This window comes from Dasypus novemcinctus, chromosome 24 (genome assembly GCF_030445035.2).
Source record: "Dasypus novemcinctus isolate mDasNov1 chromosome 24, mDasNov1.1.hap2, whole genome shotgun sequence".
Classification (NCBI taxonomy): Eukaryota; Metazoa; Chordata; class Mammalia; order Cingulata; family Dasypodidae; genus Dasypus; species Dasypus novemcinctus.
The window spans coordinates 2,442,303-2,460,801 of NC_080696.1; the positions used below are offsets into that span (position 1 = coordinate 2,442,303).

Sequence of the window (18,499 nt, forward strand, 5' to 3'; positions counted from 1 at the left end):
GTTGCTTTTCGTGTAGTGAGGTTAAATTAGCCTGGCAGTCCTTGTTGGTAGAGTGAGATGGGGTGGGCCCTCATCGTCCTCTGTTGGTGGGACTGCACACCACCATATCGTGTGGTACACAGCGAGTTGGCATGACGTGGCGGAAGCCTTGAGGGCACCGGTAGACCTTTCGACTCAGCCATCCCCTCTCCCAGGAGCCTCCAGACGCTCGTTCAGTGTCTGCTGTGTGCTGGACTGAGGGAGGTTCTGGGGACCTCCTAGCAGGTGGTGACATTTTAAAATGATATCAGCTGGGCAAAGAACAGGCATCGGATTGCTCATAATGTTGGGATAATGGGTGATTGTTTATCTAGCTTCTTTATTTTTATGTTAACTTTTCATGTCTTTTTTTTTTTGGTCTTTTTAGGAGGTACTGGGGATTGAACCCAGGACCTTGTACATGGGAAGCAGGTGCTCAACCACTGAGCTTCACCTGCTCCCCAATGAGAGTTGGTTTTTTGTTTATTTTTAGGAGGTACCAGGGATTGAACCCAGGACCTTGTACATGGGAAGCAGGTGCTCAACCACGGAGCTTCACCTGCTCCCCAGTGAGTGTTGGTTTTTTATTTTTAGGAGGTGCCAGGGATTGAACCCAGGACCTTGTACATGGGAAATAGGAGCTCAACCACTGAGCTACAGCTACTCCTCCATATGTCTTTCATTTTTATTTTTTTTAAAGATTTATTTATTCCTCCCACTGCCCCCTGCCCCTCATTGTCTGCTCTCTCTGTCTATTCACTCTGTGTTCTTCTTTTGTCTGCTTGTTTTCTCTTTAGGCAGCACCAGGAACTGATCCTGGGACCTTCCAAGGTGGGAGAGAAGCACTCAGTCTCCTGTACCACCTCAGCTCCCTGGTCTGCTGTATCTCTTATTGTCTCTCCTCTGTGTCTGTATTTGTTGTGTTATCTTGCTATGCTAGCTCTCTGCGCAGGCCAGCTTGCCTTCACCAGGAGGCCCCAGGAATCGAATCCTGGACCTCCTGTATGGTAGATGGGAGCCCAATCACTTGAGCTACGTCTGCTTCCCTCTGTATGCTTTTAATAGTGTATATTTGGCATTCACAAATTCTTATAAGTTGTTACTTTATGTGATTTTGAAGATTTTACTCAGTTTTCAAATGAGCATTATAAAAATGGTTTTATAAAATAATAAAATGAAAGAACAGGCCATTGATTTCAAATCTCATTAAAGGGAAGAGGGTGTGGCTCAAGCAGTTGAGCTCCCACCTACCACATGGGAGGTCCTGGGTTTGGTTCTGGAGAAGGCAAGCTGACCCAACAAGATGACTCAACAAAGACTCACAAAGAGGAAAGACAGAGTCACAACAAACCAGGGAGCTGAGGTGGCTCAAGGGATTGAGCTCCTCTCTCCCATATGGGAGGTTGCAGGTTCGGTTCCTGGTGCCTCCTAAAGAGAAGACGAGACTAGCAGACAGTGTGCATGAACAACGAGGGGGGTGGGGAATAAATAAATAGAAGAAATCTTAAAAGCAAAACAAAAAAAAATCTCATTAGAAGTGGAGCCCAGACTTGAGGAGACCCTCGCAAAAGAACTGGATCTGTCCTGCAGCTAAGTCAGTGGCGCTGCTCGTTTGTCACAGGAGTTTGCCCCCACTCTGGTTGTGGTCTTTAGAATCGTAAGGAAGATTGCAAGTGAATGTTTGTATCTGCCGCAGTACCATTTGTCTGTGTAAGAAAGCTGTTTTCCTTCCAGTGGCCTCATTGTTCCTGAGAGAGATGGCAACGAGACTGTCCCTGAGGTGGTGGCCACGTCGGGGTATGCCCTGCTGCACTTTTTCAGCGATGCTGCTTACAATTTGACTGGATTTAATATCACTTACAAGTAAGATAACATACCTCTAGTATCTGTGACTTTATTCAAAAGACTGTACGTTAACAGGATTAATGACTACCATTTATTGAGGGCTTACTCTGTGCCAACTATCATGCTAAGCAACTTAGATGGGTTTTCTCTTTTAAATTCTTTGAAAAACTTACTGAGGTGGGCAGTGTCTTTCTACTTACTTTATAATCACGGAAACTGTCGGGAAAGGCTAAGGGAGTTGCTGAAGTGGTTAGACCACAGTGTCAGCCCAGGTCTTGCCGCTGCTGGGGCACACGTGCTTCTGGTGGAAGAGCAGGGCATTCGAGTGCGAGCAGGTGGAAACACCTGGGCTTTGCTGGATATGAGGACTAACAGTATAATGACTGTCCCCATAGTTGGCCCGTTGGTGACAGCCTAGTTGAGGTTATAGAGGAGATGGACAGACAGACCAGGCAGCCTCTGGGCGTTGTGGCTTGCTTTTGCCTTTTCTCTTCTCCCCCGAAGAAATGCTACTTTTCATCAGCAATTAAATTCATAAACTGCCATAGGCCAAGGGTTGGCCACAGAGCCTAAAATACTACCTGGCTCTTCATTTTTAAAAGAGTGGCCAACTCCGGCAGTGACCTGCATGCTGCCACCTTTCTTGCTGGGAGCTCTCTCTGCTCATTCTCTGGGATCTCAGTATTCCCCCAGGCCTTATTGAAAGTGGTCTCCGTGTCGATGGGCGGGCATGGCAGTCGAGTTTCTCAGGCGCCCAGGGCTGGGACTTGGCAGGCTGGGCAGCTTATCACAGTACATGCAGGGTGATTTTTTATGCCACAGGTGGGCGTAGTGGGGTGGGGGAGGAGGAGGCTGATGTGTCTGTTTGGGGACAGGTGAGATGCCAGGGCCTCCAAGGAACTGTCAGGGCTGAGATGTTGTCTGGGAACCGGTGGCACATGGACAACGCCACAGGCCTGTGGATATGTGCACAGTGCGGAGAGGGGGTGCAGATGCAGCTAGGGGCAGAAGCCCAGAGAAGAACGTTTCAGCAAGGGGGAGCTGACAGCTGTGAAGTTGGGTGGCCAGAGGGGGCCCTGGGTGTCCCTACGGAGAGTGGGGTCAGGGCCAGGTGGGCACACAGTTCAGCATGGAAGGCAGTGAGCATGGGTCACTGTGAGTTCAGCTGTGATGGGGAAGAGACAAAGAGGTTTTTAGGGGAAGTGGACTTGGCCCAATGGTTAGGACGTCCGTCTACCACATGGGAGGTCCGCGGTTCAAACCCTGGGCCTCCTTGACCGGTGTGGAGCTGGCCCACGCATAGTGCTGATGCGCGCCAGGAGTGCCCTGCCATGCAGTGGTGTCACCCGTGTAGGGGAGCCCCATGCTCAAAGAGTGTGCCCTGTAAGGAGAGCCACACAGCGCGAAAGAAAGTCCAGCCTGCCCAGGAATGTGCTGCACACATGGAGCGCTGATACAACAAGATGACGCAACAAAGAGACACAGATTCCTGTGCCGCTGACAACAACAGAAGTGGACAAGGAAGAAGATACAACAAACAGAGAACAGACAACCGGGGTGGGGGAGAGGGGAGAGAAATAAATAAATCTTAAAAAAAAAAAAAAGATGTTTGTAGGCTTAGGCCAAGGCTTCTCAAACTTCAGAGTGCACGAGGGTCTCCTGGAGGGCTTGCCAAGGTGCAGATTCCTGGGCCCTACGCCCAGAGGCCCCAGGTCAGCAGAGCGGGGCCTGTGTTTCTGTCGCTGCTGCTACCTGTCCGTGGTCCTCACTGGCTAGCACGGGCTTAGCATTGGTCCCGGTATATTTCCCGTAGCTTTGAAGCTCCTGCTGAGAAGCTCCAGGGAGGGAGCACCCCAGGACAGCGGGCACTTCAGGCCCTTTTCACTGGACCCACCCACCCCTGGAAGGCCCCAGCTCTGCGCCTAGCTCCTCCCTTCCAAGGTCTTTTCTCTTTAGAAGGGAGTCCTAAACTGTTTTGGGGGCCACAGACCCTATGAAAAGCCACAAAGTGATGGTCTCGTGACCAATCAAGGGCTCCCTGCCTGGTGTGCACAGGAGCCAACTCCAGGACAGGCCTGAGAGGAGCCATGGGTGTGGCTGGGAGGTGGGTGCGTTTGGTTGGCTCGGCAGAGTTTTGCCGGGTGTGGAAGGCAGGCTTTCCGCCACACTGTCCTTGCTGAAGAGCCTTTCTCGTGGGATTTGCTTCCACAAGTTGATTTTCATTCCTGGGGTCTCAGGTGCTCTGAGGATGCCAGGCTGGGTTTCCGTGCATGTTCAGCTGGCCTGCGAGACTAGCTCGAAAGGATACGCAGCTGCAGCTGAGTTTGGATGGGCTCAGACTTCCACAACGGTCACTCCTTTTCCAGGTGGTGTCAGGTTGCACTGAAGGCTGTCTTTGGTCTGACCTTAGGTGGACCTTGAGGCTTTACTTTAAGTGTTCCCTAATTTTCTTTTAAAGAAAGAGAAAGCAAATAGTTAAGTTTTATTTTCACCACAAATTTTATTTCTCATCCCGATTCATATTTTAAGTGCAGAAAATGAACTAGTCTAATTTTTTCATTACCTCAAAATCAGTACATATACAAGCAGACATTTTTAAAGTAGTACCTGATTTTCACTTTTTAGGGATTTAAAAAGTATTTTTTGTGTTTTGAGATTTTATGCCACTCATTGCATTGGTATATTAAGTCAGCCTGTGCCTGCGGGCGTGTGCTCTAAGGGAAAGGTGAAGTTACGCTTTCTTCCAGTTAATAATTAACAGTTATTGTTCCCTTCACTGTCGTGAACCGTTTCCTGCTTTAATTTAAAGGGGCTACGTGTTATGTTCTTCTCTTCACTTTTTCAGTGACATTAAGTGTTGATTGTGTGTACTCCCTCATATTGGGTTAGTAAGTGTGTCTGTAAGAAATTATAATTTGATATTGTTATTTTAGTAGGCATAGATTTGAGTACATAGCAGAAATGTTTTAATTCCATATTCTTTTAGGCCTTAAAAAATGAAGTGTAGTTGTTATAGCTATTTCAGCATAACAAGTCAAATCTGAATTGATTTAGATTTTATCTTTTTGTAAACTGTTACCTTGCAAAGAAATTTTTCTTAATAAAGATGAAATTTCCCTCTGTTGAAACTTCATTTATTAGAAGCAGTAGATACCACTTTTTAGTGGTCTACAGGAATGTGATTCAGCTTTTCTACCTAATGCTTGATTTACTACAGTAATAAGGTTTTTGAATGTATTTCATTTGATTCTACTTACTGGGACTTGAAATGTAGACCTGTGTTTGTTGTAATTATAATATAGATTATAAAATTACTGTATGTGGATATTTATATAATCTGATTTTAAATATATCATCAACTCATAATTTGGGCGTAGGCATTAATATGAATTAGCTTGTTTTTATAACTAATTCTTGATTTTCTGACATGCTTTGATACAAAAGTTTCTTCTTAGTTTTCTTTTCAGACCTTAGAAGAAATATACACTCTTTAAGTGTCTTGACTAATTTATTCCCTCCCCCTTTTAAAATCTAAATTGTAATTTCACAGTATCATTAGTTTAATTATTATGAGGCACATTATAGACTGATAAAGCATTAATATAAACCAGCTCTCTTTTTCCATATGAAATGAGTAGATGATCTTACTAGGGAATTTTAAGTATACCAGTGTGGGCAATAATCCCTTAAAAATTATAGTTTTTCAGAGGCAGTCCAGAGGGAAGTGTGCATGAGGGTAGCAGTATGTCGCTGGCAGTTGGTTTTCAGCTTTTTCTCCCCAAAGTAGCAAGCATGTATTCAGCAGTTTTGTAATGCTCACCATTTGTGGGCTTCCAAGTCATCCTCCTCTTAAGAGGCTAAATCTGGACAGTTTTGCACGAATTTCTTCTCTCCTTTGCATTGTAATTTCTTTAACTTGCCTCTATGGCAGAGGTTTTCAACCTTTCTTGTTCCACGGACCCTTTGCCAGTCAGGTGAAAACTACAGATCCCTTACTAAGTCCACACTATACTGTGTATTATTTAATAAATACATCACACCTGCACCAACACGTCCCCACAAGAATAGTGTTTTTTGAATTTTCAATTCAGGCTCACGGGCCCCTTGTTAATAACCCCTGCTCTATAGTGTGAGAATCACACAGGGTTGATTTAATTTCATCACTTGTCTCTGAGCCCCTTGCTTTGCAGTGTTGATGACCCCATTTGGGCTGAATCTTAAGTGTAGCAATTATGTTTATGAACCAACTGCAAAAACTGTGAGATGCTTAAATTTTGTGCAGGAGGAATTCTGTTAAGTTAATAAAAGTGTTGCTTTGTTTTGACTTAATTTTTCTTCTGTTTTTCTAGTTTTGACATGTGTCCGAATAATTGCTCGGGTCGAGGAGAATGTAAGCTCAGTAATGCCAGCACCACTGTTCAGTGTGAATGTTCTGAAAACTGGAAAGGTGATGCGTGCGATATTCCTCATTGTGAAAATAACTGTGGGTTTCCCCATCGAGGCATCTGCAACTCGAGTGACGTCAGAGGATGCTCATGCTTTTCAGAGTGGCAGGGTGGGTGCTGCTTTCAATTTACAGAATTTTCCCAATTTAATGTATTGGGGATTTTGTTCTTAGTATGCATACCATTTATGTTAATAAAATGTCAGGCAGCATTTAAGTTTTCATATCCTTTTATCCTGTTTCCTATACATCTTTTTATTTCATGTATGTGTGATTGTGATCTCTTTAGAATTGTGGATTGGTTTGACATTCTTTGCAGAGAAGTTGTGGGTTTACAGAAAAATCAAGTTGTTTTTAAGCCTCTGATTGCCCTTCCTAATAGTTTGCTGGGCTTGGCTGACAGCAAGGCGTTAAATAATAGAAGTACCTACTACTATGCCAGTGCTGGAGCAGAAGCCAAACGTCCCCACAGTGGGTTCTGTCTTTTGCATCTGTTTAAGTTTCTTGACTTGCCAGGAGATGGACACCTGAGGGATTACCCTGGGTAATCCCCAATAAAAAACTTGAGTAAATTGAGAGCATAGATTAAAGGGATTTGTATGATGTTTAGATACTAAGGGAAATATTAAGTAGTCTTTAAATTTTTGTTTATGAAACGATTGGAAGTTGAAATGCAATAATTTTAAAGCTGCATTTTGTGTACCTATTTATTACATTTTATTAGGTCCTGGATGTTCAATTCCTGTACCAGCTAACCAGTCATTTTGGACTCAAGAGGAATATTCTAATTTAAAGCTCCCCAGAGCATCTCACAAAGCTGTTGTAAATGGAAATATAATGTGGGTTGTTGGAGGATATATGTTCAACCACTCAGATTACAACATGGTTCTAGCGTAAGTTGGATTTAAACATTTTTGAGAGAAGCTTGGTTTTCCATTTTGAAAATTTGTAAAATAGGGATAAGCAAAAAGGAAAGAAAAAATCATTAGTAATTCCACCATCTGAGAAAAGTATGCTTAGTTTTTTAAATTGGGAGCCACAAAGACTTCTCTATCATTATAAGCAAATAAGGAGGTTGATTTTTAAAAAGAAATTTGTGAATTTGTGAACACTTACTCGTGATAATTTTATGCCCTGGAATTTTTTCCTTAGACATTTTCTATTAATAAAGCTTGTCCAAAAGATAACACTGTTCTTTAAGGGATTCTGGAAGAATGGCAGTGGTGGTACAGTTTTGGAATTTTTCCCAGTATACCCCTAAAATCACGCAAAAAAGTTAAGATAGCAAGTCCAAAAGCACATGAGCAACATGTATAATAAAACTTGGTTAAGTGATATCCCAAGAGTGAGTGGGTATAAGACATTGACAGCCATCGGAACTTGATGTGCAGGAGTAAGCAAAGGGAAGCAGTGGGGCGGTCGGCAGGCTTGAGAATGCCGGGAGAACTCCCAGACACTCACTACATCGCAGAGCACCAGCTAACGGGAGAATTGGAAAGGCCTTTTCATGTTCTAGTAGTAGGGTGCGCTCAAGGGATCTCTAGTAGGACCTGAAGGGGCTCTAGCAGTTTGTGCCTTACTCTCAAAATGCACAGCCAGAGTCTTACTGCTAAAGAACTGTAGGAAAGTTCTGCACTGAGGAGAAACTGCTGAGAATAGAACTCAAATTGAGAAGGACAGCAGCTAACCATGAAACAATGTAAAAGAAAGCCCAGGTTAATAGTGGGGGAAAGGAGCAGAGCCAGGAGTTCTCGAGTAAGCTGTCATGTTTTGGAACACTACACTGAAACAACTGAAGAGGGAGCTCTAGAACTGAGAAATTCAAAAAACTGTCTTAAATCAAGCCTCATGTAAAAGTTCAGGGAAGAGCAATTTTACTCTACAGAGAAACATCAAGGACAAATCTCATTGAAAATTAAAAGAAACAAGATTAAGGAGTAAAGACATGAAAGCACAATAGAAAAATATGCTCACAAAACTGATGAAAACTATAACCCAATATTTAACACAAGCTAAAATATAATAAGATATGAAAGAACATTATAATCAGAGCTAGAAAACTCAGAAATGAGATGCTCTAAATTAGGAAAGAATTTTAAAAACATTTTTATTACAGAAGTTGTGAACTTACAAAACAGTCACACACATGTGTAATTCCCATATAACACCCCTTCACTAGTACACCACACCATTGTGGAACATTTATTACAGATTATTAGATGATAATATCAGACTGTTACCACTAACTATGGTCCATAGGGTACATTTGGTATATTTTTTCCATACTCCATTTTATTAACAGTACATCTTCGGCATAGTTAACAGCAATGTTTCAGTACTGCTGTTAATTATAGTCCATAGGTTACATTAATTGTATTTTTCCCACGCTTTTCCACATTCCCACAACCCGGCAATAGTGATGTCAATCCATTCTACTTCACAGGAGATTCTTGGATTTGTACTGTTAACTACAATTCTCATCTACCTCTGGGTTCACTGTTATTCAGTCCCTAGATTATTTTCTAGCTTCCTTTCAGTTGACACTTAACATTTCTAGACTACTCTATTCAGCCACAATCCCATTTATAAACCAGCTGCTACTCACTATAATGTGTTACCATCAACTCTATCCATTTCCACACTTTTACAGTTAAGTAGGAAAGAATTTTTAAAGTGTTAAGAACAATTTTCAGAATTAAAGACAAATCTGGAAGGAACACAGTAGATGAATACAACAGATAATGCTTTAGAAATAAACTATGAAAAGGAGGAACTTTTTTTTAAACTAAAAAGTAATGATGGGTACTTTTCCCTCTTTTTCATGCTAGGTATAGCCCAAAAAACCCTAGATTTTATATATCTAAAGAAAAGAGAAAATTCTGAAAGGTAAAAGAAGGCAGTCCAACTAGAGACTATGGGACCCTAGGAATGACTTGTCAGTGAATTCCGAGGTGTTTTTTTTTGTCTTTTCTTACATGGGTTCCAGACTGGGTTTTGCAGAAGTTGGCAACCTAGAAATACCAGCAGGCACAACTGGAAAAACCCCAAGAAAAACCTTTTCTCTCTAGCCACAGGACAGACAGGAAAGGGGCAACCTAGCAAGACAAAACTTTTAAACAATAACCACTCTATTCTAGCCAAATGCTACAGAAAGAACTATGACTTCATACATACCAACAAAGGGCAATTGAGGAGCCTCTTTCTCCACCCTTGGAAAGAGAGAATGAGACACCGCAGCCTCTCTGCCATGGGAGTGACAGCGAAGGCCAAGCAGGGAGTTCCACGGAGCCAGGACCTCCACCCCCACCTGGTGGTAGCAAGGTCCTCTTCCTGCGATGTCTTTGGAGACCACATGGGAGCTGGGACTTCCACCCCTGCCTGGCAGGAGCGAGGTGATCTCCCCCTTTCCACAGCGTGGTGTCCAAGGAGGCGTGCCGTGATAGAGGACTTATTAAGATCCAGAGTCTCATAATAGCCTCCAAGTTTAGGTTTTGGTTGAAACCAGGGAGATCTCGGTTTGAATGAGAGAAGAATCAAGAGATGTTGATGCCAAGATGACACAGATGTTAGAATTATTTGACAAGTATTTTAAAGCAGCCATCATAAATATGCTTTCAACAAGAAATTACATATATCCTTGAAATAAACAGAAAATCTCAGCAAGAAATAAAAAGATATAAAGAAGAACCAAATGGAAATTTTAGAACTGAAAAATATAATAACAAACAAGAATCTTAATGACTGGGCAGAATGGAGAGACTAGAGGAAAGACTCAGTGACCTTGAAGAGGGGACAGTAGAGGTTTCCCTGGTCTGAACAACAGAGGGGAACAGAACCTCAGAGACCATGAGACTAACAGAAGATCTCCCGTTCATGTCATTAGAGCCCTAAAAGGAGAGGAGAAAGACAGTGGGACTGGAAATTGCACAAAGAAGAAATGACAAAAAATCCTCCAAATTTGGCAGAAGACAGAAACCAATAGATTCAAAACGCTGGGTAAACTCCAAATATGGGAAACCCAAAGAAAGTAACAGTCAAAGAAAAAGTCTTGAAAGCAGTGAGAGAGAACCAACATCTTATTCTAAGGTGTAAAATAGTTCGAATGACAGTGAATTTCTCCTCAGAAACCATGCAGGCCAGAAGGATGGCTCAGCATTTTTCAAATGGTGGAAAAAAAGAACTGTCAAGCTAGAGTTCTGTATCTAGTGAAAATGTCCTTCAGAAATGAAGGGGAAATAAGGCATCCTCAGATAAAGGAAAAGTTAGAGAATTTGTTGTCAGCCAGCCTATCCCAAAAGAATAGCAAGGAGGCAGAAATTAAATGATAAAAGAGGTAACTTGGAACACCAGGAAGGAAAAAAGAACAATGGAAAGAACAAAAATATGGATAGACTTAGAGTTTTCCTCTTTCTCTTGATTTTCTAAATTAGGTTTAATAGTCAAAGCAAAAGTTATAACAAAATGACCTTTGGCAGATCAAGAATAACTCACCAAAAATTTGTGAATGATATGGGAAAATGTAGTAAACTGGGAATTTTTTAAAAAATGTGCATTTTATTCCACCAGTCAAGCAAGTGGCAGTCTTTCAGACTGTTTTCTTACTTATAAAATGGGAATGGAGGTCTGGGTGTGGTGGGAGAGTGGAGAAGAGACTACATAATTCCTAATGTTCCTTTTCTGGCTCAATTTCAGGAATTTTTGTACAGAAAAGATGACATTTTCACCACCCAAAAATATCTGAAAATTAGGTAGAACATATATTACATTTATTTCATCTTTATTTTAAAGAGACTTTTGAAAGCATATTACATGTTCTCTTCTTTGTGTTCTCCTTTATAGGTCCATGCAGTCCCTCTAAAAATACACACACTTTATAGAAAATTTAACTCTCTTCTGACAGACTGTCACATTCAACAGTAATAGCACTAAACCTCTAAGTGCTTGACTAACTTTTGCCCTGTCTTCTGAGCTCCAGATTAATTTTCCAACCACTCCTGGCTACCTGCAGCTTCATGTTCAGAAATCATCTTAGATTTACTCTTGCTGTTAATCCTGACATTACTTGTGTCACCTTCTCTCTAGTTGCTCAACCTGAGATCTTGACATCTTCCTTTAATTCTTTTTTCCCTCGTTTCTTCCTAAGCCAATAGGTCATCAACACCAAACGACTCACTTTCAAAAAGCTTTCCATAATTGCAGCATTATTCACAGTAGCCAGAAAGGTAGATCTTAAAACTTATTATAATGTCACAGTAATCAAAATAACATCCCCATCCCAGAATTCAGTAAACCTCCCCCCTCCCCCATGTCCCCAATTCTTGTAACATTATTTCTCAATTGGTTGATGTCAAGGCAAAAAGATATCTTTTTAACAGAGAGAGGATCGGTTGCTCGAATGATTCTATGTCGGTATTGTATTCTTTTACATTAAAGTGACCTTGAGGAAGGAAAAAAATTCATGGTACTGGCACAAAGACAGATATAAAGACGAATGGTATAAAATTGAGAGTTCAGAAATCAGCCCTCACATTTATCGCCAACTGATTTTGACAAGGGGGCAAAGACCACTCAGTTGGGAAAGGATAGTCACTTCAACAAACGGTGCTGGGAGAACTGGATATCCATATGCAAGAGAATGAGCATGGACCTTTACTTCACACCATGTAGAAGAATCAAGTAAACATGTATCAAAGACCTAAATATAAGAACCAGAACTATAAAAACTCCTGGAAGAAAATATAGGGAAGTCTCATCAGGACTTTGTGTTAGGCAGTAGTTTCCTAGACTTTACACTCAAAGTAAAAGCAATAAAAGAAAAAATAGATGAAGGGGACCTCATCAAAATTAAGAACTTTTGTGCCCCAAAGAGCTTTATCATCAAAGTAGAACAATGGCCTACACAATGGGAGAAAATATTTGCAAACCACTTATCAGTAAGGGTTTAATATCTAGAATATATAAAGAAATCCTTTAACTCAACAACAGAAAAACAGCCCAATTAAAAAATGGATAAAAGACTTGAATAGACATTTCTCCAAAGAAGATATACAAACCAAAAAGCACATGAAAAGATGCTTGCCATTAGCCATTAGGGAAATGAAAACCAAACCACAAGTGAGATACTATTTCATGCTTACTACAATGGCTACTATTAAAAAAAAAAATTACAGAGAATTGCAAGTGTTGGAGAGAATGGTAATATTTTGGGAATGGATGGTGGTGATAGTAGCAACACTGTGAATGCATTAACAGCACTGAAGTATATATCTGAATGTGATTCAAAAGAGATTGTATATATGGTAACAGAATAAGGAGCATAAAGAGTTATTTTAAAAATCCATGGATCGGGAGGTCTGCAGTTCAAACCCCGGGCCTCCCTGACCCATGTGGAGCTGGCCCATGTGCAGTGCTGATGCGCTCAGGGAATGCCCTGCCATGCAGGGGTGTCCCCCGCGTAGGGGAGCCCCACATGCAAGGAGAAGGAGTGCGCCCCATACGGAGAGCCACCCAGCACGCAAGACAGTGCAGCCTGCCCAAGAATGGCGCCACACACACGGAGAGCTAACATAACAAGATGACGCAATAAACAGAAACACAGATTCCCAGTGCCACTGATAATGATAGAAGCAGTCACGGAACACACAGCGAACGGACACAGACAACGGCGGGGGGGGGGGGAATAAATTTTAAAAAAACCACGAAAAACATGAATCTACACTGCACGAACAGTGAACCCTGTTTTAAACTATGGGCTATAGTTAAGAGTATAATTATAAAAATGTGTTTTTATCAGTTAGTAACAAGTGTTCCATTCCAGTGCAAGGTGTCAATAATAGGGTAGTCTATGGGAATCCTGTATTTTATGCATGAATGCTCTGTAACCTACAACTTCTCTCTAGAGAAAGGGGGGGTGCATCTAAACTGAGTCCAGCTGGCTGATTCTAAATATAAATGTTTTCGCCATTAATTAAAAAACAAAACCAATAAAAATCCTGTAATCAAAGAATGAAAGAGAAAAAACAAAACCAATAAAAATCCTGTAATCAAAGAATGAAAGAGTATTCTGGAGTGAAGTGGACAGATACAGCAAGGCTGACCCTTCTCTACCCAGATACGCCCTGGTGGTGGTCTGAGAATTCTCACAAAGAGCCCCAAATCTAGAAAGGAGCAAACGGAGTAGCTATTACTGTTTCTTAATCTTGAAATTAAAGAATAGGAGAAACAGTTGCTGGGAGAGGATCAAGTGAAAAAAGGAGAAATTGGTGAAGCATCTGAGCCTCTTAATTTGAGATGTGATGTCAACCCTGGGAGAGGACACTGAAATAACATCTCACGGTAGAAGAGTCTAGGGTTTTATTCTGGCACCCGAGCCCCACGTCTAGTCCATCCTTTCCTCAGACTTGAGAAAAGTGGGTAGAACGGCAAACACCTGGCACTCAAATGTGGAAGATGCAAGAAGGCGATCCAGGGTAACGACACCTGCTGTCGGGGCTGCAGTCTGTGCTGGCGCCGTGGTGGCACTGAGCAGAGCACAAGTTACGGCGGCCGGAGCCACGGCAGGCCAGGCGTTCAGGACGTTTCTTCCCCTCTTTGACTGAGTCTTGATTGGAAGCAGTGCAGCCGAAACTGTAACCAGAGGAGGCATTATGCTACCAGAAAAATCTCCAGGAAAAGTATTGCAGGCAGCAGTAGTAGCTGTTGGATTGAGATCTAAAGGAAAGGGTGGAGATAGTCAACCAGTTAGTGTGAAAGTTGGAGATAAAGTTCTTCTCCCAGAATATGGAGGCACCAAAGTAGTTCTAGATGATCAGGATTGTTTCTATTTAGAGATGGTGTCATTCTTGGGAAATATGTAGACTGAAATAGATCACTATTGAAATGGCATCATGTGAAGCTACCCATTCCACTGAAGTTCTGAAATCTTCCATCATGTAGATAATTTTCATGTCTGTTTTTTATAATAAACTGATGATAAAATCCAGTGTCTCTAAAATTTAGTTTCACTCTACTAATATAAATATTTTCAAATAAAAATATGTAAATAAAAAAAAAAAAAAAGAAAATTGCTGTCCCCAAAGAAAGGAACCTAACAAACAGAACAAATGGATTGAAAGAGCACGAGGTGATTCAGAAAATCTTTGTGGTGGTTCAACACCAAGACCTGATTCAACCAAGTTATTGAACTTTTGGGATACATGACAAATAATCAAGTGGGAAGCCTTAGTGGTTCACGTCCAGCCTTACTTGGTCTTTCGGGGGCCAGAAGCTGTGAGGGGTCACCAGTCCACTGAATGGTTGGAGCATGTATCCTGTGGCACGGTGGCCACTGTGTTGCCAGCCCTTGAGCTCGTGAGGGAGATGGCTGTGGTCGTCTGCTTGCTGGAGGTTCTGTTTTCTTTGCCTTAGCTCCCAGCAAAAGGGACGTTGATTCGGTACTTGTAACTTCTTCCATGTTGTAGCACATCGTTATTGTTCCTGCCCCGTGTGTGCTTTCCTGTGCTGTGGAAGGGGTGACACCAGGCAGTGCCTTCTGGTAGTTGACCTTGGCCGGGTTGTGGGACCTGCCAGCACCCTCTGACAGGCCCTTGGGCTGCCGCAACGTTGACTGAGGAGTGAAAGGCTCGTGCAGACGACTGGCAGAGCACCCTCGCTGTCGAGTTCACTTGAGAGAAAGGTGTGGATTGTGTCGCCTGGTGACTTGTCTCTGCTTCCTCTTTCCTCCCCTTGAAGCTCATAGGAACAAGCCTCTGGCTGGAACCTAAGGCACATCCGTGTGCTTCGAAGCCACAGAATTCTTTCTCAGGAAACACCTTCCGTAGCTGAAACTGCACAGAAGTGTTGCTGTGGTAGGCAGTCCTTTTATAAAAACATTACCCTGGGTGGATTAAGTAACTTCTACTTTAAGTAAAGTATAATATTGTGAATAAAAGAACAGCGAGGGAATCGGACGTGGCTCAGTGGATAGAGCGTCCTCCTACCACATGGGAGGTCCGCGGTTCAAACCCCAGGCCTCCTTGACCCATGAGGAGCTGGCCCATGCACAGTGCTGATGCGCACAAGGAGTGCCGTGCCATGCAGGGGTGTCCCCTGCGTAGGGGAGCCCCAGGCACAGGGAGTGCCCCCCGTAAGGAGAGCCACCAAGTGTGAAAGAAAATTCAGCTGACGCAGCAGGATGATGCAACAGAGAAGAGACAGGGATTCCTGGTGCTGCTGACAAGAATGGAAGAGGACACAGAACACACAGCGAATGGACACAGAGCACAGATATTTAAGGGGAGAGAAATAAATGAAAATAAATCTTAAGAAAAAACAAAACAAAACAGCGAGTGAGTTAAGAGAGAGAATAAGAGTGAGAATGAGTGCGAATTCTTCCAGCTTCCAGGTGGAAAAGGAGGCCAAATAGGGGAAATTTCAGGTTGCAGGTTGACCTGAGACTTCACAGTAACATTTAACACCAGGTCACAAGGGAGCAGCATCCACAGGGTCTGAAGGAAAGAAGTGGTGACCCAGTCAAGATGCCATTCAGCTGTACATCCGATAAGCACATATTCTTTTTCTTTTCTTTCTTTTTTTTTAAGGAGGTACTGGGGATTGAACCCAGGACCTCCTATATACGAAGCTGGTGCTCAACCACCAGCCTACACCTGCTTCCCCACATATTCTTAAATATGAAAGAATTCAGGGAAAAGAGCACATGTGAGCTCTATGTGAGGGGAAAAACCTCTGCTTTTTTCAAAAAGATTGTGGACCAGTTTTAAACATAGAGCCAGTGGTAGGTACTATGGGAATTGTAGAATAGTGAGTGGTATGAAAATAGACAATGTAAAAATTACATGACAAAAATTGGGAGTAGAAATGGGAGGAAATGTGAGTGCTGAGGTTTTTAAATTTCAAAGCAGGAAATCAGTGAATCCTGTTCAAAATTAAATTGTATATAATTTTAAAACTCAAGTGTATTCAGCTTCTAAGTCATTTTTCATGTATTTTTTTAAATGCGAAATATTTGGGAAATACATAAAAGAATAGGTTGATACCAATTAATATATTATCCTTATTAATGTCACCATTTTTAGTATCTGCTTCAGACCATTTTTGATTGAAAATATTTAAAACAAAAGGAATGAGTGGATGTGGCTCAGTGGTTGAGCACCTGCTTCCCATATATGAGGTCCTGGGTTCAGTCCCTCATACCTCTTTTTTTTTTTTTTTTAAGATTTTAATTTTTTAAATTAATTTTTCTCCCTCCCCCCACTCCCCTCCGGTTGTCTGCTCTGTCCATTCCCTGTGTATTCTTCTGAGACTGCTTCTATCCTTTTCAGTGGCACCAGGAATCTGTGTCTCTTTTTGTTGTGTCATCTTGCTGTGTCAGCTCTCCATGTGTGTGGCACTATTCCTGGGCAGGCTGCACTCTCTTTTGTGCTGGGCGGCTCTCCCTATGGGGCGCACTCCTTGCGCGTGGGGCTCCCCTACGTGGGGACACCCCTGCGTGGCACAGCACTCGTGTGCATCAGCACTGCACTGGGCCAGCTCCACACAGGTCAAGGAGGCCTGGGGTTTGAACCATGGACCTCCCATGTGGTAGGCAGACGCCCTAACCACTGGGCCAAGTCCGCTTCCCCCTCATACCTCTTAAAATTGAAAAAAAAAAACACAAAAGGGAAAGTTTAGAGAAAAATACTGAATACCAGTCGTTCACTACCTAGGTTAGGAAACAAAATATTACTAATATAGGTGAAGAACCCTGCATGCTCCTCCAAAACCCCTTCCCTTTCTTCTTTCCCACAGATAATCAGTACCCTGGCGGGTGTCCACATACATATCTCTACACTTCTATTATATGTGAACAATATATATAGTTAATTAGGTTTGCTTTTTTAGCTTATGATTTTTTTGAGAGAGATTTATTTATGCTGATATATCATGCTTTAGTATTATTTATTTTTCTTTTGTATAATTCTGTTGTATGGAGGTTCTGTTAATTTGTTAACCTGTTCTCTGTTGATAGACACTTGTTTCTTTTTTTTTCCTGCTACTATAATGGGATAAAACTTTCTTACGTGTTCTTTTTTGTTGTTGTTGTTTGTTGGTTGGTTTTGTTTTTTTAAGATTTTTTTATTTTTTTATGTTTTTATTTCTCTCCCCTTCCCCCCTCTTGCCCCAGTTGTCTGTTCTCTGTGTCTATTTGCTGCATGTTCTTCTTTGTGTGCTTCTGTTGTTGTCAGCGGCACGGGAATCTGTGTTTCTTTTTGTTGTGTTATCTTGTTGTATCAGCTCTCCCCGTGTGCGGCGCCATTCCTGGGCAGACTGCACTTTCTTTCACGCTGGGGGGCTCTCCTTACGGGGCGCACTCCTTGCGAGTGGGGCTCCCCTACGTGGGAACACCCCTGCGTGGCAGGGCACTCCTTGCGCGCATCAGCACTGCGCATGGGCCAGCTCCACACGGGTCAAGGAGGCCTGGGGTTTGAACCACGGACCTCCCACGTGGTAGATGGACGCCCTATCCACTGGGCCAAGTCTGCTTCCCTCTTATGTGTTCTTGTTTTCCATAACTCTTTTTAAACTTGGAAGAATTATCCAGGGAAGCTCTTTGTGGAAAAGAAACGTAAACCCTTATGTAAAGTATAGCATTAGCATTGATTTCTCAATGATTTCCATTAAATTCTATAAAAGTTAAAATTAACGCTATTTATTAAAAATATGTATTTGTTTAAAAATTGGCTGTGTTGAGATGAAATGGTTGGCCACCTGTGGTCTCGATGTCGTCTGTGGCCAGCACAGGTGCCTGGTAGTGCTGGCACGGGCGGAGCCTGGATTTGGAGCTCGAATCTGAAGTTCAGATGTCAGTGTGGTCTTTGCAAAGTCACTTACAGTCTTTGCACATGAGTCCCTAAACTGTTAATCGGTTGTATTAATACATGTCTCAGTTTTGTTAAAATAGATGGCATTAACCATGTAGTGTGGGGGAAATAGAAAGAAGTACAAAATTTAAAAATATGTGCTCTATCGGATGACCCCCTCTGTATGTTGCCAAACTGGCCTTTTTATGGGTGTGCAGAGAGGAGCGTCTGGAAGATGTTTGCTTAATGTTAGTGAGATGCATTTCTAGGTGATGGAAAGTGGTGGTGTTTTTTTAAAACGTTTAACTCTGTATTCTTTTTATGCATTGGTTGTGTTCTTTATAATGAACATACG

The 18,499-nt window shown here is 42.3% G+C and overlaps 1 protein-coding gene across 5 annotated transcripts in view; it reads left to right on the forward strand.

Annotated features, from left to right (window-relative positions):
- The window catches only part of ATRN (attractin), a 301,223-nt gene that overhangs the window by 79,957 nt on the left and 202,767 nt on the right, over nucleotides 1-18,499 (forward strand). For all 5 annotated transcript variants that reach the window (XM_058287460.2, XM_071211515.1, XM_023590451.3 and 2 more), the window contains exons 4-6: nucleotides 1,753-1,881; nucleotides 6,213-6,418; nucleotides 7,032-7,200. In XM_058287460.2, the coding sequence (XP_058143443.1) occupies nucleotides 1,753-1,881; nucleotides 6,213-6,418; nucleotides 7,032-7,200 (504 nt within the window). The remainder of the gene's footprint in view (nucleotides 1-1,752; nucleotides 1,882-6,212; nucleotides 6,419-7,031; nucleotides 7,201-18,499) is intronic.